We start from the raw sequence: 24359 nt of genomic DNA on the forward strand, positions 1-24359 counted from the left end.
TATTATGGGGGCTTAACTGGCAGCTCAGTGGTAAAGAATGCACCTGTCAGTGCAAGACTCACAGGTTCCATCCCTGGTCCAGGAAGATCCCACATGCTGAGGAGTAACTGAGCGCATGTGCCACGACTCCTGAGCCTGCGCTTTAGAGCCCAGGAACCACAACTACCAAAGCCCAAGCGCCCCGGAGCCCATGCTCCAGACAAGAGAAGTCACTTCAGTGAGAAGGCTGCAAGGGCACCTAGAGTAGCCTCCGCTCTCCACAACCAGCGGAAGCCCATGCAGCAACACAGACCCAGCAGAGCCAAAAATAAATGAATGAAAGACTCTATTATGGCAAAGGGCCATGGGGCTGCAGAAAGCAGGGCACAACAATGGCAAAGGGCAGATTTAGCATAGTTTCAGGGTAACACTGTGAGTGTATACTGTGTCCTGTCCCATGTGGATGTGAGCTGCTTTGGTCCTCTGATAAGGATGGAAACAAATCCATCCATACGCTTATCAGAGTGATGGTTGTAAACTGTCTATCTAACACCATTTTAATCTGATCTAGCAAAGATAGCTCACATCTGTAATTGGGAGGCTACTGCTTGGTTGAGCCTATGGTAACCCACTGCTATCCTCCAAGATAAATCTAGTTTTAATAGGCACCACACTGATGGATGGAAAAGGCATGTGATAGAGACCACTATTCCTGCTTATTTCAGTTTGGGGGAGCATCGTTATTTGCCATATACCTCATACTGTATTGTTTCTGACTTACCATCCTGGCTGGGGAGTGTAAGGTGGTTTCAGTCTAGTTGGCTTTCTCTACTAGCCCTTCCCACACAGGACAAGGAACCATCGTGGTTATTGCCAGTACCTAAGTATGGCTGCTCCAGTTAGTCCTTTCAGAAACCAGGGAAATGACCAGCAGGTGAGTTTATGGAGCCAGTGACCTACCAGGAGCCAGAGCTGGGTCCAGACTCCATTTATTACCTGACACCTATCCATCCATTTCAACAAAGGAGTTCTATGAGGATGCTTTGGGTCCCTAGATTGAGTACCTCAACTCACACCTTGTAGCCAATAGTCCTTGAAAGGTTTTCGTGTCCTTTCCCTTATAGTTGCATGAATAAATGGCTTTGGGCAAGGACTGAGGAAATCACTACTCATGTTGCCAAAATTCAGCGTCTGTGCACTAGTGCAGAAAGGCAAAGGGGGCCACAGTGGACTAATCAGGACCATGCGTCCTGCCATGAAGGGGGTTAGTGAGGAGTCTTCCAGTGTTCAAGGAGTAGGGCATGATCAGCTTGTGGACATTCTTCTGACTGGTTGGTGGTGAGGTATTTGGGAGTCAACATCAGATCTTTATCAACTTTATTTAGGTATAATTTACATAAAATAAAAATGTACAAACATTAAGTGTACATTTTGATGGTTTTGACAATGTAAACCAGTGACCAGATAGGTAACCTGTGTGCTTTTTATACTGACCAGAAGCACAAGCTGGAAACAAGATTGCCAGGATAAATATCAATAACCTCAGATATGCAGATGACACCACCCTGATGGCAGAAAGAGGAAGTAAAAAGCCTCTTGATGAAAGTGAAAATGGAGAGTGAAAGTTGGCTTAAAGCTCAACACTCAGAAAACGAAGATCATGGCATCTAGTCCCATCATTTCATGGCAAATAGATGGGGAAACAGTGGAAACAGTGTCAGACTTTATTTATTTGGGCTCCAGAATCACTGCAAATGATGACTGCAGCCATGAAATTAAAAGATGCTTACTTCTTGGAAGGAAAGTTATAACCAATCTAGATAGCATAACAAGAAGCAGAGATATTACTTTGCCAACAAAGGTCCGTCTAGTCAAGGTTATGGTTTTTCCAGTGGTCATATATGGACGTGAGAGTTGGACTGTGAAGAAAGCTGAGTGCTGAAGAATTGATGCTTTTGAACTGCGGTGTTGGAGAAGACTCTTGAGAATCCCTTGGACTGCAAGGAGATCCAACCAGTCCATTCTAAAGGAGACCAGTCCTGGGTGTTCATTGTTCAAGGACTGATGCTGAGGCTGAAACTCCAATACTTTGGCCACCTCATGTGAAGAGTTGACTCACTGGAAGACTCTGATGCTGGGAGGGATTGGGGGCAGGAGGAGAAGGGGACGACAGAGGATGAGATGGCTGGATGGCATCACCGATTTGATGGATATGAGTTTGGGGGAACTCTACGAGTTGGTGATGGACAGGGAGGCCTGGTGAGCTATGATTCATGGGGTCGCAAAGAGTCGGACACGACTGAGCTACTGAACTAACAGAGATCATATCAGGCCCTGCCTGTGAGTAAGCAATTTCATGGCTGCAATCACCATCTGCAGTGACTGAACTGAACTGAACTGAACTGCCTGTGAGAGTTACAAAGTAGCACAAAGCACCCTTAATCTGGTTAACCCCTTGATTAGGCTAGGCCTGGGATGTATGTACTCATAGCCCCCTACTTCCTCTGCATAACACAATGCACTATCCCTGTCCTAGGCTACCTGTAAAGCTACCTGAGGGCAAGATCCAGCTTGTTCTCTGCCCCATCCCCAGCACCCCGCAGCCTAAGGACACGCCATAAGCATTTGTTGAAAGACAAATGAATAAACATGTAAAGTTAAAAACGCGTGATGAGTTTATGCCAAAGAAAATATTCATCTGGAGAAGACCCAGATCAATTCTGCGCGTTAGAGTAATTAGAAAAAGGCCTGAAACTAAAGTAGTATTTCAAACGGGTTAAATTTCAGTAACATTTAGAAAACATTCAAAGCTAAAACAAGCAATGGGCAAAGATAAAAAGGGTGGCCTCAAACACTTGCCTAGAGGACACATTGCCTGTACTCTGGTGGTGCGCCACCAGATTTCTGGGCAGGACTCCAGGATTAGCTGACCATAGCTGCACGGCAATGTCCTCCCGCTCACCAACGGACAGACACTAATAGAGATAATAAGCCACATGCACCCAAAATGGCAAGGAAAAGCATCTTCTTCAGTCCCCGCTCACAGTGAGCCTCGCGACGACCAAGCCGAAGGGAGAGGACAGGGATCTCCAGGGCGCCCTCTTCTGGCGAAGGAGAGACTCCATCCTCCCCTATTCTCGTCCTTCTTTAGGGTAAAACAGGTTGCAGGCCGAATTGTGTCGCCGCAGAAATGTCAGTGGCAAGCCCCATGACTGCCAAAGAATTAACAGTGCGGTACAGGTTCCGCAGGCTCGTCCCCACAAAGAGAGTGGACCTGCGGGATTCGAGGCCCCGTACTCACCTCCCCAACCACCCTGGAGGGTCGGCTCTCGGAGCCCTCCCTGTCCCCAGCCGCTGAGCACGCGGGTTCGCGGCCCCAGCGTCTCCTCCAGAAGGCCGTGCTCAAGTTCCCTTGCCTGCAGCCTCGAGTCGGAGGGGTGCGCGAGAGCAGGGTGGAGCTTTACTCACACCACCGCATTCATTCCCATCCCACCTACAGCGTACCCGAAAATCTGCGTGTCTCATCAGTTTGAACACTGCAGACTAGGAGGACACGGCTCCCTTAAGGCTGGGCGCGCGCGGCGGACCGGAAGTGACGTGACGTGCGGCGTATTCCCGCCCTGCCCTTCGCCGCCCTTTGGTGGCGGGAACTCAGGCTGCTTGCTGAAGGCGGCAGCTGTTAAGTGTCCCCGCTCTACGGCTCGGGGCTTCCTGGGCCTGAGTCTCAGCTTGGGGGACGGAGCTAAGACTTCGTGACCACCTCGCCCTTTCCCTGTCCCGGAAATCTCAGGAACGAGCTGGCGGCGTCCTCGCTCTCGATACGAGCGACTGAAAGGCCCAGGCACTGCCGGGGAACACACGCGGGGAACCGGGAAGAACAGGTGACCAGCCGGAGGAATTGCGAGGATTACCTTCGCCTTTCTCCACTCGCGCCTTCGATGCCCCTGTGATGTCTTCCACCCCTTGCGCGCCCCTTGGTGTACGGGTAGCTCAGTCTTATCATCCTTCAGAGCCCTGCTTTGGGCGATATTACAGCCTGTGGCAGGGATGGACAAATCCAACAACGTTAAAAACCTTAGTTTACGGATATTAACAGTCTATTTTATTCATTGATTATATACCCCTATGCTAAGCACAGAGCTATGTGTTTGCACAGTTCTTTTGACTCAGTTGCCTTATGAAATGGGCCTTTAGAGTCTTTTACAGAAGGGGAAACTGGGTCTGATAAATGGTAATTCAGTCATCAAATCTTATAGAGCATCTATCCTGTACCAGGCCTTGGAAGCACAACAGTGAAAAAAAATTGCACTTCCAAAAAAATAAATAAAATTGCCACTAATGCTGGGGATTTTCAGGCAAACTATCCCTAAAAACAGCCTTGTGCTGCTTGGGTGAATGTTTACTTGAATGTTAATACTTGTCTTCTGGGTGAGATTTTGAGTTTTTTAAACTCCTCATGCTTTTTTGCATTGTTTCGATTTCTTCAAATGAGCATGCAATCAGAGAAACAGCTATTTACATTTTAACATCAGTGTCTCCTCTTCCCCAGTTCCCTCCCCACAAAAGCTTCTGAAGACAAGCACCGGCTCTGCCAGTAAAATAGGCTCTTAAGTGGAGCTCTAGGCCCATGAGAAGCAGGGTTTTCATTTGTGGTCCTGGTACTCCCTAATTTTTGAGTCCATTCTAGGGTCTGAGCTAGAGCTAGGCTGATGACTGTTGAGACCCCTATACAGTCTGGCCATTAATGCCATCGTACTTAACAAAAAGTTAGAAGTCCTTTTTTCTATAACTCCCTCACTATAAGTAGATTTTAAGTTCCTTTAGCACTTTAGCCTGTTTATGTCCCACTAGTCCTCAGTAGAATGCATTCAGATGCTAAGTCACAGAGTGATGTCCTTCGCGTAGTAGTTATTGAATGTCTATACGGGGTTAAGTGTGCTTCCAGGCTATACTTCCTCATAATGGCTTCAAAAGAGCTTTTCCCTTTCTGTCTTAGACCTGGTCAGGGTGAAGTAACCATGCAGGCATTTCTAAAAGGCGCATCTATCAGCACTAAACCACCGCCGACTAAGGATCGAGGAGTAACTGCCACTGCCAGAAGTAGTGGAGAGAACAAGAAAGCCAAACCTGTTCCGTGGGTGGAAAAATAGTAAGAACACGTGTTTTTGTTGAAATAATAAATTACCTCTCAGACCAGTTTTGAGTCACTTTTTCTTTTTAACTTAAGAGGAGGATGATTTGCCTTGCTTATGAAGTGAAGCCACTCAGTTGTGTCCTACTCTTTGTGACCCCGTGGACTGTAACCTACCAGGCTCCTCCATCCATGGGATTTTCCAGGCAAGAATACTGGAGGGGGTTGCCATTTCCTTCTCTAGGAGATCTTCCAGACCCAGGGATCAAACCCGGGTCTCCCACGTTGTAGGCAGGCGCTTTACCATCTGAGCCACCAGGGAAATCCTTGCCTTGCTTAAGTGTTGCCAATTAGGACTTCCGTAGTGGTCCAGTGGCTCAGACTCCGTGCTCCCAATGCAGAGGGCCCAGGTTCTATCCCTGGTGGGGGAACTAGATCCTACATGCCGCAACTAAGAGTTCACATGCCAAAGCAAAAATCAAAGATCCTGTATGCTGCGGCTAAGACCTGGCACAGCCAAATAAACAAATAACATTTTTCAAAAAATAATCATCTTTAAAAGAAAATCACCCAATTGTATAAGTCATAGAACCTTGGAACTGCAATGTACCTTAGAATACTCTAGCTCAATTCACTTATTTTCTGCATGAATTACAGCCTTCTCTGTAACTGAGGTCTGTGATTTTGCAGGCTGAGATACAGCAGTGAAGAATACAAAGTTTCTGTAAGCTGACCACAAGCTCTTAGGAGTTTTGCTTAAGTCCACATAATCTGTTCCTCTTTTCATTACTAGTAACTGTAAATTGTTGAGTTTTTGTTTATACATTTTTGACAAAAACAACACTGATGGGGCTGTTAAATTTCAGTCAGTTAAGTGATGTTATAACAAGTAGTTGTAACCCCTAGTGTACCCTCAGTTATTACCAAAGAATTGCAGATTACTTATAAGCCAAGTAAGGCCTTCATAAGTTTTGTTTGGCATCAATAATGGTTTTAGAAATGGGAAATTTCACATAAAAGTCTAGGATCTTTTTATTAAATAAATTACACAAAGGTTAAAATCTAGATTTTCAGCTTCTCAGATTACGCAGCACTGTATCCAGGTTCTGACCTGAAAACATTTAAATGGAATACTACTCATTCTGGAAAGGTCGTATCTTCCTCACTTCACCATAGTCCCTACTAGTGTCTCTTGTCTTAAACTTGCATTTTTCACTCTTGTTATCTGCCTGGACTCTGCAGGTATTTGAATACGAAACCCTGGTTTATAACACATACTGGTTTTCTAAGATAACATCTGACATAAATTCTGTCTGGGGTTGGCCTGATTACTTAGAAAAGTATAAATAGAGAAGAGCTTTTGATTAGTTAACTAAGCACAAAGCCTAACCTTAGTGTTGGATAACTTAGCTTAACATCATTAGTTATGTGAAACAGAAGTTACTCTTCATATTGATTAACCTTGTTATTTTGTTAGTGCCCAAGTAACTAGGTATGTGAATAGGTATGCGTTTTTTGTGCACTTAGGTGATAAAAGAAATTGGTTTTAACCAATTAACAACACAGTAACATGTAACTGTATTAACCATAATTGTTACCTATTTTGAGGTTGCTAAACAGGTCTCTCTTTTCAGTTTAGGTGCATGTTGTCAAAACATGTTACTTACTAGGCAAGTGTTCACTTTACATTTTGAACTGGTTGGCATTTGTGATGTTATAAAATAAAATCCTATTGCATAATTTTTGTAAGCACAACAGATGCAAACAATGCATCTGGAAGAGTGAAGAGTCACTTCATTTCATTCCTCAGTATGTATTTGCCTGAACTGAATGCAGATGGGGTTTCCATTTCCAGTTATGAAAGTTTCTCATCTCATTACTGATATGAGAGAATTATCATTGGTATTTTAACAAAAGGAAAGAGTTCTTTGGTTACTGTAATATACTAAACAAGTTTTTTCCCCCTGCCCACAGTCGCCCAAAATGTGTGGATGAAGTTGCTTTCCAGGAAGAAGTGGTTGCAGTCCTTAAAAAGTCTTTAGAAGGAGCTGATGTGAGTAGCATATGCTGTCTGGAGTCCTAAAGTCATTGGGAGATGTAAGAATTCATGCACCCTCTTCCTTCCTTTATAGCCTCTAGTCCCTTTTAAATACTATTCTGTATATAGATGGTAGGCCCTTTATTACTGTTTGTACAGTGGAGGAGTAGTTCAACAAATACTTGTTGAGCGTCTCTTCTATCCTATGGTGGCATTGTTATAGGGTACACAAGTGGAAATCATTAAGCAAAATAGACTGGGTCCCTTTGCTCGTGAGCTTTCATTTCGGTAGGGAGAGAGAATAAACATGTAAGCACAATAAATGAGAGAATTATAGATAATGATAGCTACCCTCCTAAGGGAAATCAACCCTGAATATTCACTGGAAGGACTGATGCTAAAACTGAAGCTCCAATATTTTGGCCATCTGATGTGAAGAGCCTCATTGGAAAAGACCCTGATGCTTGGAAAGATTGAGGGCAGGAGGAGAAGGGAGTGACAGAGGACGAGATGGTCGGATGGCATCATTGACTCAATGGACATGAGTTTGAGCAAACTCCAGGAGACAGTGAAGGACAGGAAAGTTTGGCGTGCTATAGTCCATAGAGTTGCAAAGAGTCAAAAACGACTTAGCAACTGAACGACAACAATAGATACTATGAAGAAGAGTCAAAGATTCTTTGAAAGTATGATTGCTCACCTAATTTTAGGGTTTGAACTCTCAACACAATACCAAAAAGAGTGTTCTGTTTACAGCATCATGTCACCTGCTGTGATATATAGGATAAAATGTCCTTGAGTGAGTTGCATTTTTTATTAATTCAGAGACAAGATAAGCCCATGTGAAAAATTAGCAGTTTAAAATTGTATAAGGCAAAGTGTTAAAAGAGCTTAGTGGAGGAAGGGAAACAGTTGCAGATGACAGCAGGATGTGGTTTTTGCTTTATTCCGAAAATTTTCTTCCTTCCTCTCAACCTGGCTGTTTTGAATTAGAGATTCTTTGGATTTTGATGCCATTGTTCTCTTCCTAGAATTACAGTGCAACAGTATATATTTTGAAAGAAGTTATATCTATAAAACTGTTGAATCTTCTTCAGTAGTATTTGTCTTAATTTGATCCACGTACCTTTAGCTTTTAATTTTATAATGGCATACATTTTAAATTGCATGCTAATATTTACACAGATTGCAGGACATGATGTTTTTTAATTGCTATGATTCATCAACTCCGTAAAAAAGTGAAGTGGGATTATGATCCAGTTCTTGACTTTATGGCATGTAATTTACAAGGCTGAATTAAGAACTTTCTTCTTTAACCACTTGTTTAATAATTTGTTTCTTTTCAGATTTAAGTTTTTTGAAATGTAGAGTTGAAGTAATTTTTAATTCTAGAGAGTAAAGGAAATTAAAATGGATAACCTGTATAGCACAGGGAATTCTGCTTACTGTTATATGGCAGCCTGGATGGGAGAGGAGTTTGGGAGAGAATGGATAGTTGTATATGTATGATTGACTCCCTTACCTGTCCATCTGAAACTGTCACAACATTGTTAATCAGCTATATTCCAATACAAACAATTTTTTTAAAGAGTAAAGCAAAATAATTCATTCCTTTATTTATACTAAAGAATATTAAAGTAGAATTATGAGACTTTTTTTCAGAAATCAATTTTTAGAACTGATACTGCATGTACAGTCCTTGAATGCTCTATATGTATATGTTATCAGACTATTACATAATGTAAAGCTTAATAATTTTATTGTGTTTTAAAGAATTTAAAGTATTGTATGTAGTAGTTGACTGGATGAATCATTACAACTACTGAAGTAGTTGGAGCCAAGTAAAAATGAAGTCTTAAAAATGAAGATGGCTGGGAGGTTTTGTTTTTGTTTTTAAACAGTGAATCTCAGTTTGTATCTTAAATTGTATGTTACCAGTTTAACAGTAATAGTTTTTTAATATATTTATGTATTGGTTTATTTTCTTGGCACTTACTGAGTACTGCAGGAGATGCTAAGAACATAGATGTGAGTAGAGCAAATAAGATTCTATTCAAGCTTTCAGTATAGTGAGGTGAACGGGTATTTTAAGTTAAACCCAACAGCTAAATAAATAACAATAAATAATTGCAAATTACATCAAGTGCAACAGAGACCAATGGGAGAATAACAGTGGAGACCCTCTTTAGATTGGGCGGTCAGGGAAGGCGTCTGACTTGTCATATGGGAGGAGTTGATAAACAGAAGAATGGAGTCAGACTTCAGCTCATGGGGAAGTATATGTGCAGGCCAGAAAGTGCTTAGCTGTTGGAGGCCATTGTGAGTTGGAATCTAGAAGGAGAGAGAGGTGGTGAGAGAATCATGGACATCCTTGGAGGTTATAGTAAGCAGGTTGACTTGGGGATGTGTTTTGCTTTTCTCAGTAGAGTATGAACATGGTGAATACTTTAAGTAGCAAGTAGCGTAGCATCTGATTTGAATGAGGAATGAATGGATGGGAAGAGGGAGGAGGGGCAGGAGTGGAAGCAAATAAACCTTTACTGCTTAGCTTCCTATGTGCAGTGATTGCCATGCATGAAAGGACACACTGAAGAGTGTAGTTTCACAGACAAAGACAAATACCATATGATACAGCTTACGTACAGAAATTTTTTTTAAAAGATACAAATGAGCTTATCTAAAATAGAGAGCCAACAAGGACTACTTTTACTGTATAGCACAGGGAACTCTGCTTAATACTCAACCTAAATGGGGAAAGAATTTGAAAAAAAAGATACATGCCTATATATATAACTGAATCACTGTGCTGTACACCTGAAACTACCAATTATATTCCAATATAAAATCAAAAAAAATTTCTTAAGTATACAGTTTCATAACAGTGCTTATTAGAATTTAGTTCATTTGTTAATCTGTACCACAGATCAGTTGACTGATGAGTCAAGCCAGCTAGATTTAAGGTTTGAAAGAACTAGTTATTTAATCTTATCCTGTCTTCTACTGATGAAATCTGTGCAGGCATCCCTACAGGCAGGGCACATAATCACGATGTGGACTACTGTGTGACAATAGATGCTTTTTTTTTTTTACTGTTTCTATTCTTGGAACTTTAGCTCATGGAAAGCCCCAGTATGCCATTTTCATTCCTTTTTCCTTGATATTGGCCAAATCCAATTTGGTCAGTGTCCCTTTTGAAGCAACTGACATCTTTATAAAATCTTGCCCAGTCATGAGTTCAGATGTGAGATAAGGAACAGACAGAGAAGCTCTGGATTTCGTTCAGAAATAAAAGGTTTTAAATTCCAGCTTTGAAAATCCCACCTAAGTATTAGATTAGATATAGAACAATTGTAAGTATTGATTCAGTTTAAGATACTAGAAAGACATCTTGGAGAAAAATGATAGTGTTTGTGAAAAAGCAGGATTTAGTACGATTGTTACTGTAATACCAGTTATATTAAGAAACCTTTGTTTGCAGACATATATGCCCTGTTAAGGAAGTCATTGTACTCTTCCATAGACATTTTCAGTCATTTTTAACCTGTGTGTATCAGAATATAATTTTTTAAAACATAAAATCTTAACTTCTGCAGCTCCCTAATCTCTTATTTTACGGGCCACCTGGAACTGGAAAAACATCAACTATTTTGGCAGCAGCTAGAGAACTCTTCGGGTAAGTTGAAACCTCTCTCTTTTTAAGACTTGACACTAAGAATCTCTAGTACTGCTTTTCTTTCTCTAAAACTTTGCATTTGGTTTTTCGGTGAGTTTGTTGTTGGGTTGATTTTTGTTCTGAATTTTTTTCTTAATAATCCAGTGGACTGTTTTCAGTTCCTCCCCTCCAGTAAATTAGCTTGCCTATACCTTTTGTAACCTTTATTCTGAAACTTGTTCAAGTGTTTGAATGTACTACAAGGAGCCTTGTGATTTTTTTTCACCACTTTAAAACTCGTTGTCATTTCGGAGACTAGAGGATCCTGTCTGCAGTCGTGCTTATCGTTTCATCACTCTTAATGGTCACGTTCACGTCTGTCATAGAATTTGCTATTTTGATGCTACTGATGTGGACCACCCACTCCTGAGTTATTTCTTGCTCTGGGCTTCCCAGGGCCTACCTCCAGAGTGGCTGGCCAGCTCCATGCCCTCAAGTACCCTCAGTGTAAGCAGAGTGTCATAGTTGATGCAGTATGATTCCAGGTACAGCAGAAAATCTCTGTGAGCCACCTTCTTAGAGTCCTCTTCCTAGACTGACTGTGTTTGGCTTAGCCAGCTGTTGTAGTAATGGGGCCCGGAGCCCTGTATCTAAAGTTAAAAGACATATTTCAGCCCCTGTCTGGTATTCATGCAAAATGCACCAACATAACAGCATCTGTCTTTAATTTATCCAGGATTTTAATATCAGGCATATGGCCTAAGGGTACATTTGAAATCCTACACATGAAAATAATTAGATGCCTCTGAAACCACTGAATACGTAAGGATAATTAGTTCTGTTGAGATGTCAAGGAAGACAAAAGGGGAAGCTGCTCTGAACCTAGTATTTTGACAGAATATTTGTTTTCTCAAGAAAATTTTAAAGGAGCTTTTTTGATTAATTCTACAATTCCAATCCAGTCTGAACCATCCTTAGCAATGCAGCCATAAAGAAGCTGTTAAGTATAGTTTACTATTAGTTGTTCTAGAGTTAAATTAGTCCAAATTATATAACTTGTAGAAAGGACTTAATTGTAAATCCCACGTATAATAGTATATGTGCTTTTAAAATAGAAAATACGTGTTCACAGCTTTCTAGATATTTATGCCCATAGAAAAATGCAGAGGATGTCATGCTATTTAGGAAAAAGAGAGACTAAATTCCTACTCCTGTTCTCTATATATGTGTGTGTGTGTGTGTGTGTGTGTGTATATACACGCATAGAAAAATAACTAGAAGGAAGTAAAACAATGGTTTAGCAGGGTATGCCAGGTGTTTTTTTTCTTTTAAATTCTCAGATTTTCCTACGAAGAGCTACTTTTAATAATTTTTTTTAAAAAAAACTAAAAAATACATAAACTTCATATTTTGATCCAGTAGTTTTCCTTATAGCAAGATACTTTTTGGAAAGAATTCAAAATATGCTACATTGCACCATCATTTTAAATTGTAACATATTTAAAACTAAATGTTTAGCAATAGAAGGACGTTACCAGTCTTAGGTTAGAAAGTCATAGCTATTAAAACGGTTTTTACAGTGTTTATCATGACATGGCAAGATGTTGATGAACAGTACAAAGTGGAAAACTGATTCAAAATTTAGCACATTGTGTGGTATCATCTACCTTTTTTTTTTAATGTATCAGAAAAAAGCCAGAATGTGTATGACTTTGCAAAAGAGAAAATACAGGACTGTATGCCTTATATCCATGTTGTTAACTAGGTGTGTTTTAAACTATTGAAAAATGTACAGATGTTAAAATATGGTTTAAACCTGATTTACTTATATGCTCTATGATGTTTCTCTCTTTTTTTATTTTGACATAGGCCTGAACTTTTTCGATTAAGAGTTCTTGAGTTAAATGCATCTGATGAACGTGGAATACAAGTAGTTAGAGAGAAAGTTAAGAATTTTGCCCAATTAACTGTGTCAGGAAGCCGTTCAGAGTAAGTAAGCTCACCTTCCCCTTTTTATACCATGTCTTTGTATTTGTTTAAAATACATTTCTGCCAAAATTTCAACTTTTTTCATATTAGATCATATTTTTATCTGAATTATTTAAAATTAGAAATGACCTTTCCATTATTAACTAATTTTAAGTTATTTAGCCATCAGGGGTTTTTAGTTGATATTTTGTCTAAGGAGTATTCGTTAGTCAAATATGGTTTGGTGGTACACTCAAAATAAAAATCCTGATTTTTAATAATAATTCAAAAGGGATGTTTAGTCAACTGTGTATACTCCTTAGGTGACAAAGTTCAAAGGTTAAATTTTTGGTACCTGGCATATATTTAATTTTATATGAGGGCACACTTGGGAATTTGTAGAAAGTAAATGACAGTTTTTGATATCATATACTTGATAAGGGACTTAGATCAAGAATAAAGAATTCTTACAACTCAGTAATAAAAAGACAACCCAATTTAAAAATGGGCAAAGGATGTTAATAGACATTACTCCAAGGAAGATGTTGCTATTGTTGAGTTGCTAAGTCACCTCCAACTCTTTTGAAACCCCATGGACTGTAGCCCACCAGGCTCCTCTATCCAGGAGGTTTCCCAGGTAAGAATATTGGAGTGGATTGCCATTTCCTCCTCCAGGGGATCTTCCCAACCCAGGGATTGAACCCGAGTCTTCTGTATTAGCCAACGGGTTCTTTACCACTGAGCCACCAAGGAAGCCCAAGGATGAGAAACAAAATAGTCAATAAGCATATTTCAACATGCTCATCAACATCATGAGCCATTAGAGAAATGCAAATCAAACCCATGTTGAAATACCATTTACACCCATTTAGAATGGCTATATGGAGAAGGCAATGGCAACCCACTCCAGTACTCTTGCCTGGAAAATCCCATGGACAGAGGAGCCTGGTAGGCTGCAGTCCATGGGGTCACAAAGAGTCGGACACAACAAAGCGATTTCACTTTCACTTTTTACTTTCATGCATTGGAGAAGGAAATGGCAACCCACTCCAGTGTTCTTGCCTGGAGAATCCCAGGGATGGCAGAGCCTGGTGGGCTGCCGTCTTTGGGGTCGCACAGAGTTGGACGTGACTGAAGTGACTTAGCAGCAGCAGCAGCAGAATGACTATAATCAAAAAGACAGGAAAAACTGGTATTACCAAGGATGTGGAGATATCAGAACTCTTATACATTGCTGGTTGTAATGTAAAATGGCACAGCCACTTTGAAGACAGTTGGCAGTTCCTCTAAAAGTTAAATATGACCCAGCAATTCCAGCCCTAGAATATATACTAACAGGATATGAAAATATATACACATGTACACAAATGTTTATAGCTGCAGCTTTTATAATAGTCAGAACATGGAAAAAAGCCAATATCCATCAACTAAAGAATGGACGAATGATAGTATGTTCATCCATTTGGCAATAAAAGGAATTGAAATAATGAGATACAACATGGTTGAACCTTAAAAACATTAAGCAAAAGCCAGTCACAAAAGACAGCCTATTATGTTGACAATATATGATTCCATTTGTGTTGTGTCCAGAATAGGCAAACCTGTGGGAACAGAAGGTAGAGATTCCTGATTGCCTATGGCTGGGAAAGTTGGGAAAGAAATGACTTCTAATGCACACGGGGTTTCCTTTTAGAGTGATGAGAACATTCTAAAGTAGATTGTGATAATGATGTATGAATTAACTCCTGTGTATTTCTCTGAATCAGTGGAAAGCCATGTCCTCCTTTTAAAATTGTGATTCTGGATGAAGCAGATTCTATGACCTCAGCTGCTCAGGCAGCTCTAAGACGTACCATGGAGAAAGAGTCTAAAACCACCCGATTCTGTCTCATCTGTAACTATGTCAGCCGGTATGTGTATTGCCCTAAAGATAAAGATACCAGGGATAGCCCCAAACAGAGAAAAAAAAAGTTTCAAGGTTACCCTTAGTTTTCCCTTCATCAAATCTTGATTTGTTCTTAATAAAGTTCTTTGAGGGAGTTGTAGACAATGACTTATTTTTTCCCAATATTTTACAGAATAATTGAACCTCTGACCTCTAGATGTTCTAAATTCCGCTTCAAACCTCTGTCAGATAAAATTCAGCAGCAGCGGTTACTAGACATCGCTGATAAAGAACACGTCAAAATTAGCAATGAGGTAATTACTGTTACAGCTACTGTAAATTAGTAATGCCTTTGATGAATGCCTATGAAGAGGCCCTTTCTGAGTCAATTTTGTATTGCTTCAATTTCTGATGCCAGTTGCTCAGGCAAAGTTAAATGAACAACTGGAATGTACAGGTTCAGCCTTTCTGTTGCTATTAGAAATTTATGTCAATATTGCAGACTCAAAGCTGAGGCAGATTTCATACATAGACTACAAATTCAACAGCAAACCTCTGTATAGTCATTACTAATTATTATGTGCAAGAATTAGGTATGATGCAATTCTGGTAATGATAGTATACACCCCTCATTCATTGCAACAGAATTTAACCATAATTTATGTAATCAAGGCTGTCTCCATGAATCCTGCCACTGCAGAATTGACATTCTTTATTAAATTCATCCTTAATTGGCCATTACAGGTTAAGAACAACTTTTTTCTCTTTAGGGAATAGCTTATCTTGTTAAAGTGTCAGAAGGAGACTTAAGAAAAGCCATTACATTTCTTCAAAGTGCTACTCGACTGACTGGTGGAAAGGAAGTCACAGAAAAAGTGATCACAGATATTGCTGGGGTAAGAGCACTGGGTGATTTAAATTTACTTCAGCAAATAGAGTGCTTATTATGTGCTATCTATTCAAGCTGCTTTAACAAATGCCATAGGCTGGTTTATAAACAATTCAGTTCTAAAGGCTGGGAATTAAAGATCAAGTGCCCACAGATCCAGTGCTGAGGATACTTCCTAGTTCAGACCTGTTCATACCTCCCTGCATTCCTTACAAAGGAATATTTTGTAAGGGCCTAAATTCAATTTGCGAGGGCTGCACTCATGACTGACTAATCACCTCCCAGTGGTGTCACCTCCAAATACTATCATGTTTAGTCTGTAGCTTATAGTAGTAGCTGGGGAATCAGATTCCAGGCAGGAATGTGGCAGTTAAAGGGTGGGTCCTATCCAAGGGATAAGTGACTAAAGGAATTCTCTTGTGCCAAACCCTTGTCTTCAGATAGTCCTTTCCAAACTTAGCTCAACCAATCAACCTCTGTATTGATATCTTGGAGAAAGGATTTTTGTCAATGCCTTCCTCTGGTTACATGGCAATGCCTGATCTTTATGCATTGGCATGCATAATCAAGGCTGGACCTACCTATCTGGACTGCAAACATGTGCTGCCTGAAGCATTTAACAGGGAGTGGGCGTAAGACTGGTACAGGAGTAACTGTCTTCACCCAAAAACTAATTCTTTTAGGTAGTACCAGCTAAGACAATTGATGGAGTATTTGCTGCCTGTCAGAGTGGCTCTTTCGACAAACTAGAAGCTGTGGTAAAGGTAAAGTGACTTTACTAGCCTCGGGGAAGGCTGAAGGGATAAGAATGCTAAAATATGTACGTTTTGGTTATAGGATTTAATAAATGAGGGCCATGCAGCAACTCAACTTGTAAATCAGCTCCATGATGTAGTGGTAGAAAATGATAACCTTTCTGATAAACAGAAGTCTATTATTACAGAAAAACTTGCTGTAAGTAGCCATTTTCTACATCTCAGCACAACATACACACCACACCTACAAAGAGTTTTACTTACTTTGTTTCATTTTCTTATAGGAAGTTGATAAATGCTTAGCAGACGGCGCTGATGAACATCTGCAGCTGATCAGCCTCTGTGCTACTGTGATGCAGCAGTTAACTCAGAATTGCTAAAACTATCATCAGTATGTTTCACAAACAATTTATAATAAAATCACCAAAGCACCTTTAAAGTGAATATACAATTTATTTAACATTCAAACTTCATTAAGACATGTGCAATATGGCAATTTTACTGGGGGTTTAACCCTACCTAGGATGATTGCTTGCTGGGGTTTAGCAACAGGGTCCAGTTCACACTTAACACTAATTAAATACTTTATTGAATAAATATAATACCAAACAAAATGCATTCAAATGCTAAAAAAAATCAATTTTAAAGGCCTTTCTATTCAGGCTAATGACAAACACAATAAAGGCAGATATGCTAGTTTAACATAATTGGCTGATTTTATACAGCACTTATATCTTTTAGTCCACAAGTATATTATTAAATGATAGAGAACATCTAATACAACCATTTCTACAGAACTAGGAAATAAATTTCTAAGAAAGAAAGATTTTACAGACCCCATCTTTTATACCCACCCCAACAGTCTAACTCTAAAGAGGATAAAGCCAATGACTTTCCTCACAAGAGCTCACGACTAATGTCGCTTTGCTATCAAAATCTGTATTTCTGATCCGTTATGAGCATTGAGACAAGATTCAAATATTCCCAAAGAAAGAAGCACAATGCACGTTGTGATCGCCTATTCAGCAACAGCGAGCACTGCATTCAAAACTATCTCATCCCAGGAATTAAATAAGGTCGGCCACATTCATTGGCATTTCCTCCACTGTAGTATTGTAGAAAGTCTCAATGTCACGAAGAATCCTCTTGTCTTCTTCAGTAACAAAGTTTATAGCCACACCTTTCCTCCCAAATCGACCCCCTCTGCCAATTCTGTGTGAGGAAAAGAAATCAGTCATTAGAATATATTCCCTCTCACATGCTGCATGAACTACTGAACATGATGATCCACTTGTTAACCATCAGCTGCTGTTTACTTATCAAGGTTATAGTTCGTGCTTCTAATTGGAGCACTAGCTGCTCATCAATATCTAGAGAAAAAAATCTTCCTCTGCAGTTAGTGCCAAAAGGATTCAAGGCTTGTCTGGCTGCAAAATGAGATTTCATCAGGTGTTTTGAGCATTACTTTTTTTTAAAGCAGATGACAGTACTGTGTTTGGGGTAGTGAATTTAAAGCCCATACCAAAGTGGGCCAGCCAAGAGCAGATGTCGGCCTGGGACAGATGTAAAACACCAGGGATAAAACAAAGATGTTATGTAATCCATTTCGACGCTCTTCTGGAACTGTAAACTGCAAATACAAATGCTTCAAGGTTAACTATTGTCTAAAACTTAACAACTTTTTCCAGTGGGAAAACAAGTATTTGGTATGGTAACCCAAACTTATCACTGCTTTTTTGCTCAGTTTCACACGTTGTAACTCAAATTACTCAAACGTGTTTACCTCCAAAACATCTCTAACCTTCCTGATAGAAACCAGACAATACAAACCACCTAACAGGCTACTATACAAAATGCCTTAGCTGGAGCATGTTAAAATATCAAATAATCATGACAAAAAAAAAAAAAACAAGTATAAATACCGACTCGCTCTTTATTCAAACAGTGTGCTGTTTCGCTTATGATTCCACGTCCTAAATTACGTCAACGCCGTTTCTGAGTGCCATCTCGTCATCAACTGCTGCTATCGACTCCTGTATTTTTTAAAAAGTCTTTTTTTACATCATATAACAAAGTACAATTCAATTTACTTAGGGATAAAGCCACTATAACTAAACCAGGGACTGCTCAAATTGCTACCAGACAACACCAAGAAAATCCCAACTATAGAGGAATCACCAAGAAATCACATGGACACAAGAGCATCACTAAAAATAAAGCTCAAAAATAAGACCAACCGATCTAAAACAACCTAATCTGTATGTAGAGTCCACGATTTGGGCAACGTTCACAACTGTTTTCCCACTGTGCACAATCTTCCCAAGTACAGTTTCGATTATATCCTACCAAGATACTATGCCTTAATGCTTAATTCCCTGATTTGAAGTTACCTTTCAGACAATTTAGTCAGTAGAAAAGCAATAAGTTACACCAATACATTACTAAGTCAAGATGCCATCTACTCACCTGTGAATGTAATTTTCACGATTGGTAGGTAGATCATAGTTTATAACCAATGACACTTGTTGCACATCAATTCCACGAGCCTGAAATACAGTGATAATGATGTTCAAATTCTGTGTAATATAGGGGCTCCCCTAGTGGCTCAGCAGTAAACATCTGCCTGCAGTGAATGAAGGAGATATGTGTTCAATTCCTGAGGTCTCCTGGGGAAGGAAATGGCAACCCACTCCTATATTCTTGCTAGGGAAATCCCATGGGCAGACAAGCCTGATGGGCTACAGTCAGTGTGATGTAGGCCACAAAATAGTAATGAACTATACTAAGTGGTATAGCTCACTGTGGAGCATGGCCTTCTTTATTCTCCCAAATAGCCTGAAGCTGGTAAAGGCCATTAAAAAAACCTTCCCCCAATAACAAACTTTTGGTGGATTAAAGAGAGCATTACGAGACTTACCAACAAGTCAGTAGTGATCAGAACACGGCTTGACCCTGATCGAAATTCCCTCATGATAACATCTCTTTCTTTCTGGTCCATGTCACCATGCTGCAAAGTAACAAACCTATTAATTCAAGAATCACCAATCAAATCAGTAACTTAAACTTTATCAACATGTATGAGACCAAGCGTCCCTGGCTGCTACTGGAGCATAGCAGACAGGTATAGTAAAGAAACAACTTTATTTTTAGCAGGGGGAACGACAACACAGCACTTAGCAGCTATATTGTAGTCTAAATCCTGCTTTAGTGAAAGTAGAGGCTTCAATTACCATTACTAGGTTAGAATACCTCTTACCAGGGCAGAAACTGTGAAGTCCCTGGCATGCATTTTCTCTGTGAGCCAGTCCACCTTGCGCCTTGTATTGAGGAAAATAACAGCCTGTGTAATTGTCAGTGTCTCGTACAAGTCACAAAGTGTATCCAACTTCCATTCCTACAAGATTTCAAAGAGAAAGTAACAGTCACGAGCTTTCCAGCTTACATTATTTAAAAACTCATTTATTAGATTGGTCTAAAGACATATTGCACCAAATCTTAAGACAAAGGACACTGGACATTAAGAAAGAGGTCCACCCCAGTCTTTACAATCTAGTGCAGTTTCTCTTCTTCTTGTTTAATACTCTGCTAGCATTATTACAAAAACCAAGGTTATCTTGGTTTCTGTAATTTTAGCACAGTGCTTATACAAGAAGGTAAAAACCTAACTTTTTATTTTAACAATTAGAAAAATTACCTCTCTTTCAACATTAATATAAAACTGCTTGATTCCTTCAAGGGTCAATTCTTCCTTCTTCACCAAAATTCGAATTGGATCTCTCATGAATTTTTTGGTCACTTCCAACACATCCGTTGGCATTGTGGCAGAAAGCAACACCACCTTAAAAAGATATGTTGTCACGCGTAGTTAGCACAACTTCCACAACACTCAAGGGAAAACATTTTAAAGTCAAGCACCTCTGAACATGGAATTATGCCAGACAGAAATAAGTTATGCATCAGTTGCTGTTAAGTAGGGGGAATAACACAGAACACTTCAACTGTGATAGTGCCGGTGTTTAATCTCCAGCAATTTTAGGAGACTGAAACAAAGCTCACCTGAATACTAGTATTTAATTTTTGGAAAATCTCATAGATTTGATCCTTAAACCCTCGGCTCAGCATTTCATCTGCTTCATCCAAAACGAACATTTTGATCCATTTTGGAGCTGTTAAAAAATAAGAGTCATGCCATCATATCTCAATTCTCAGGCATACTATTTGCTTTATTATAGTAAGAACTTTACTCATCAGCAATACTTACAGAGATATCTTCTGTTTAACATATCAAACACTCTCCCTGGTGTTCCAACAACAATATGTGGTGCTTCAGCCTGCAGTTTTTGCATTTCATTTCTAACATTTGTTCCACCAATGCAGGCATGACAAGTTGCTCCCATATAATCTCCAAGTGCCAGAATTACCTTTTGGATCTGAAAGCCAAAAGCCTTAATTATTATCCTGCAGAGTTACAGGCTTGTGACTAAACTTCGAAAGCATAATGGCAAATATCTGGTCTGCAAATAGCTTTAATGCATGCACAGCACTTAACTACTTCCAAGCTTAAAATGCAGACCAATCTAACTACCTCAAAATAAACTGTGAAAACATCTTGTGCCTCATCAAACTTTGAATCCTAATGCCCCAGGTTATCAGCTAGGTAGAGAACAAAAATACTTCCTGCACTATCCTTTACTGTGTAGCAAAGTGTAAGTAGTGATAAAAAAAAAGTAGCAGATTTAGCTGAAGTTACTATTTATCCCTGAAGGATACTGCAACTTAATAATCTTAGCCTTAATAAAGCCTACAAGTATATTAGCAAGGCTTTACTTCAAAGCCAATAGAGCAGTGAGCTTTGAAAACACAGCATGCAACAGATGTATCACAAACTACTGAGACTGTCAAAGGAGAACATGTCACTGCAGTTTTCATGTTGCACAACTGCATTCAAACGTAAAAATGAAAACGGGTCTAGTCCACTCTGAACAGAAATCTTCAGTTTCTCAATCTGTTACACAACCCTGCAAACCATTACCTGTACACCCAGTTCCTGTCTAGCTTTCAACAAAACTCCCTGCATGCATGGACAGTCAAAAGGAGGGCTCTATAGGACAAATTTATACTAAGCTTTAAATTCTCACAGTTGTGAAACCTGAAACCTATGCAACACGCAAGCAGTTTTTTTTCATCTACACTATCAATACCTGTTGAGCCAGTTCTCTGGTGGGGGCCAATACTAGTGCTTGGGTCTCCTTGAACTCAATCTCCAACTGTTGCAGGATGGAAATAGCAAATGTGGCTGTCTTGCCAGTACCTGACTGAGCTTGAGCAATCACATCATACCCTAAAAAAAGTAGGATACATATTTACCGATCCCACATCAAACCGTTACTTCTAGTTCACACCATGTATTCCATTTGGAACATGAATTATGCCCAAACAATAAAAGTGATCAGCAATGAGTATTCTCTTCATTTCAGGTCAGTCCCGAAAGATGATTGCCATCATTTCACTTTAAGGAATACAAATAAGTGCTAGTTTCCCAAAAGGTAATTTTCCCATATTAGAGGGGAAAAGATCCAGGTCTATGTTGGACAGTTAACTCATTTTTAAGAAGCGTCAACACGTTCTTTTACCTTTAATACATGGAATAATAGCTCTCTGCTGAATAGCTGATGGCTTCTCAAAACCATAAGCATAGATGCCCCGAAGAAGAGACTCCTTTAAGTTCATATCATCAAAGTTATCAACAATCTCATTCCAGTTGCTCTGAAAGTTAAAAAAAAAATAAAGGAATAAATGGGATGAACCAACCCACCTTTCCAACGTTCCAAATTCCACATCTATTTCTTACCTCGATGACACCATCGGGGTCCATTCCCTCTGGGCCGCCATGTTCTCTGCTGACAAAAATAACTGCAGTTAGAGAACATCCCTTCCCCATAACTGCACATTCAGAGGGATAAAAGCCCTTTTATAACCAGTCTGACCCGGTCGCCCTCCCCGGCACGTGTAAACTTTCCAAACGAGAGAAGATGGTGCCGTAGGGCACAAGGCGTACTGCGCGCCCACTCAAAGGTTAGGGACCAGGGACGCCCGGAAACCCTACGGACGCAGGCCCTGCCCCCCAGTCCCGAGCGCCGGGCGCTCCCCTCTCCGCCACGGACCATCTCGCGAGAGCTCCACGCGCCGAGCTCCGCCCCTAACACTGCGCAAGCCGGGTGATTGACGCGGGCCGAGGCCCGGCAAGGCCTTGCCAACGGTTCGCCGGGAACGTGTGGCCGACCCGGCCCGGCCTCTAGCCGCCGCCGTCCTACCCCTACCCAAACCTATCGTCTAGCGCTCCCAAACCGCGCGGCTGGCCGCGAATAAAGCTTAGGGGCCCAGTTACACTGTACCGACTGCGGACTGCGCCACGGCTTCCACTAAACGCCGGGCTCCGCAGAGGCAGAGGAAACGGCCGCGATTTCAAGGCGTACTTGGGAACAGACACTCTTTTACCACCCAGTTTTCATACTTACCCCACAACCTAGGCCCTACCCACCATGGAAGCTTCTCGAAGGACACTAGGGTACTGTATCCCAAGGCAATGCCTAAAACCCAGAATTCCCTGCCTCCTGACCACCTATTACAGTCTCCACCGGCGCCTTAGGACCTATACCACAGAGCACCACCGAGGAAGCGCCATACCTGTTATAATCCGCGGAGCCACCAGACATGATCCGAAAAACCACTCAGTGCCGGACTGAAAAGACAGCCGGGCCGCGCCACCCGTTTTTTATAGGCTCGCGGCCGGAACCCGTTTTCTGCGGAGGAATTTTCCTTCGCGCTTTGCAACCACAAAATTGAGACCCTAAAGTGCTTATCTCAGAAAATATTCTAAGCAAATCGGTGTTAAAGCCCAAATTAGGTTATTTGCCGATATTACAGGGCTGCTGAGAATCCCAGGACCCTGGGGAAGGTTGGAACTCTTTGCTCTGCAGCGGAAGAATATTGCAGCAAACGGTGGGACGACCGCGTTCCCGGCCCGCCCTGTTCCTACGGGGTTTCCGCATCCCCGAAGCAGAGGCAGCTGGGGCGCTGGACAGGACCGAGAGACGGAAACCTGGGGCGCCCAGGGCTCTGGGCTCCCCCGGCTTCCCCTCCGGTTAGTGGGGCCAAGCTCGCCAATCCCGCGGCGCTCCGTGCCGGAGGGGCAGGCAAGTCTATACGCTGCACTGGAGGGGACTCGGGTTATTCCGCCTGTTCCCACCGCTACCTAACTTGAAGATGAAGAGCCTCCTGGCCTTTCGCGGGAGCATTTAACATCCTGCAGACCTTGACTATGTGAAATTACTGCTTCGGAAAATGTCGGCTACCCAACATGTCCTGGAAGGTCCCGTTTACCGTGTATCGTGCAGGGCGAGAAGAAATAGTATGCTCTGCACATATCTCTGGGGTAGCCACCTCCATTCTTCTCATGTTGCCGCTGGTCTTTTCTCATTCTCTCTTTAATACAATGCTTATAATGTTTTAACAGGCTTGAGAAATGGCAGATAAAATCATTGTGAACTTTTGCAAATATAGGGGTAATATTCCTTGAAACGCAAGCATTTAAATGGATACTTCCCCGTCAGGTACAGCTCCATGCTGCTTTGGAATTACATAGGTTTTGGGTCTAGTCTTTTTTTTTTTTTTCCCCTAAAGATTTTTTGAATTGTAACTGCTTGTATATAATGAATGTTGATTTATTGAAACTGAAAGCAATATAATCCTTGCTGCTTAATTAAGCTCCATGATTCATAAAGCTCCAGAGGTTTTCCAACTGTAGCCCTAACCCAGACTCGTTAATAAAAACAAACAGAATAGTATGTTTAGTCATCTAACTTTAAAATACCGTCCCACTCATACCGCAAGATAGCACGAATACTCCAGAAAATATTTTCTCATTAATTCAGAAGGACGGCCTAAAGTATGATAACTAGAGAAAATGACTCAACTTTCTATATTTGTTTATTATATTCAACAGAGTTGGTTCTAAATACCAGTTTTTAAATTATTTTTTATAAAATTATCATGCTGGAAA

The 24359-nt window shown here is 40.7% G+C and overlaps 2 protein-coding genes and 4 non-coding genes across 12 annotated transcripts; 1 reads left to right on the forward strand and 5 right to left on the reverse strand.

Annotated features, from left to right (window-relative positions):
• Positions 1–3567: 3567 nt before the first annotated feature.
• On the forward strand, positions 3568–16736 carry RFC4 (replication factor C subunit 4). Of its 2 annotated transcripts, XM_069558341.1 has the most exons (11): positions 3568–3860; positions 4976–5128; positions 7085–7163; positions 10742–10821; positions 12670–12789; positions 14535–14678; positions 14847–14967; positions 15424–15549; positions 16226–16306; positions 16380–16496; positions 16582–16736. In XM_069558341.1, exons 2-11 carry the CDS (start codon positions 4998–5000, stop codon positions 16675–16677), a joined length of 1095 nt encoding a protein of 364 aa, XP_069414442.1. In that variant the 5' UTR covers positions 3568–3860; positions 4976–4997; the 3' UTR covers positions 16678–16736. The 2 variants fall into 2 exon arrangements, with proteins under 2 accessions (XP_069414442.1, XP_069414453.1); XM_069558352.1 differs by lacking the exon at positions 16380–16496 and having other exon boundaries at positions 3571–3860.
• EIF4A2 (eukaryotic translation initiation factor 4A2) lies at positions 16731–23473 on the reverse strand. 6 transcript variants are annotated; one of them, XR_011250036.1, is made up of 12 exons: positions 22985–23278; positions 22149–22194; positions 21931–22063; positions 21499–21638; positions 20559–20727; positions 20354–20463; positions 19992–20135; positions 19554–19691; positions 19215–19304; positions 18764–18843; positions 18224–18330; positions 16731–17509 (listed from the first exon to the last, which is right to left on the reverse strand). XR_011250036.1 is itself a non-coding variant. In XM_069558321.1 (11 exons), the coding sequence occupies exons 1-11, from the start codon at positions 23011–23013 to the stop codon at positions 17365–17367; spliced, it is 1224 nt and encodes a 407-aa protein (XP_069414422.1). In that variant the 5' UTR covers positions 23014–23473; the 3' UTR covers positions 16731–17364. The 6 variants fall into 6 exon arrangements, 2 of the variants coding, with proteins under 2 accessions (XP_069414422.1, XP_069414414.1); XR_011250035.1 differs by having other exon boundaries at positions 18220–18330; XR_011250034.1 differs by having other exon boundaries at positions 22149–22197; positions 22985–23275.
• Positions 19049–19188, reverse strand: LOC138431635 (small nucleolar RNA SNORA4). The gene has a single exon (XR_011253786.1). It is a non-coding gene; the product is annotated as a small nucleolar RNA SNORA4 (small nucleolar RNA).
• Positions 19371–19502, reverse strand: LOC138431602 (small nucleolar RNA SNORA63). Its single transcript, XR_011253759.1, has one exon. It is a non-coding gene; the product is annotated as a small nucleolar RNA SNORA63 (small nucleolar RNA).
• On the reverse strand, positions 19776–19952 carry LOC138431669 (small nucleolar RNA SNORA81). Its single transcript, XR_011253818.1, has one exon. It is a non-coding gene; the product is annotated as a small nucleolar RNA SNORA81 (small nucleolar RNA).
• On the reverse strand, positions 21741–21809 carry LOC138431673 (small nucleolar RNA SNORD2). Its single transcript, XR_011253822.1, has one exon. It is a non-coding gene; the product is annotated as a small nucleolar RNA SNORD2 (small nucleolar RNA).
• Positions 23474–24359: the final 886 nt, after the last annotated feature.

The sequence above is a fragment of the Ovis canadensis genome, chromosome 1 (genome assembly GCF_042477335.2).
Source record: "Ovis canadensis isolate MfBH-ARS-UI-01 breed Bighorn chromosome 1, ARS-UI_OviCan_v2, whole genome shotgun sequence".
In the NCBI taxonomy this organism is placed as follows: domain Eukaryota; kingdom Metazoa; phylum Chordata; class Mammalia; order Artiodactyla; family Bovidae; genus Ovis; species Ovis canadensis.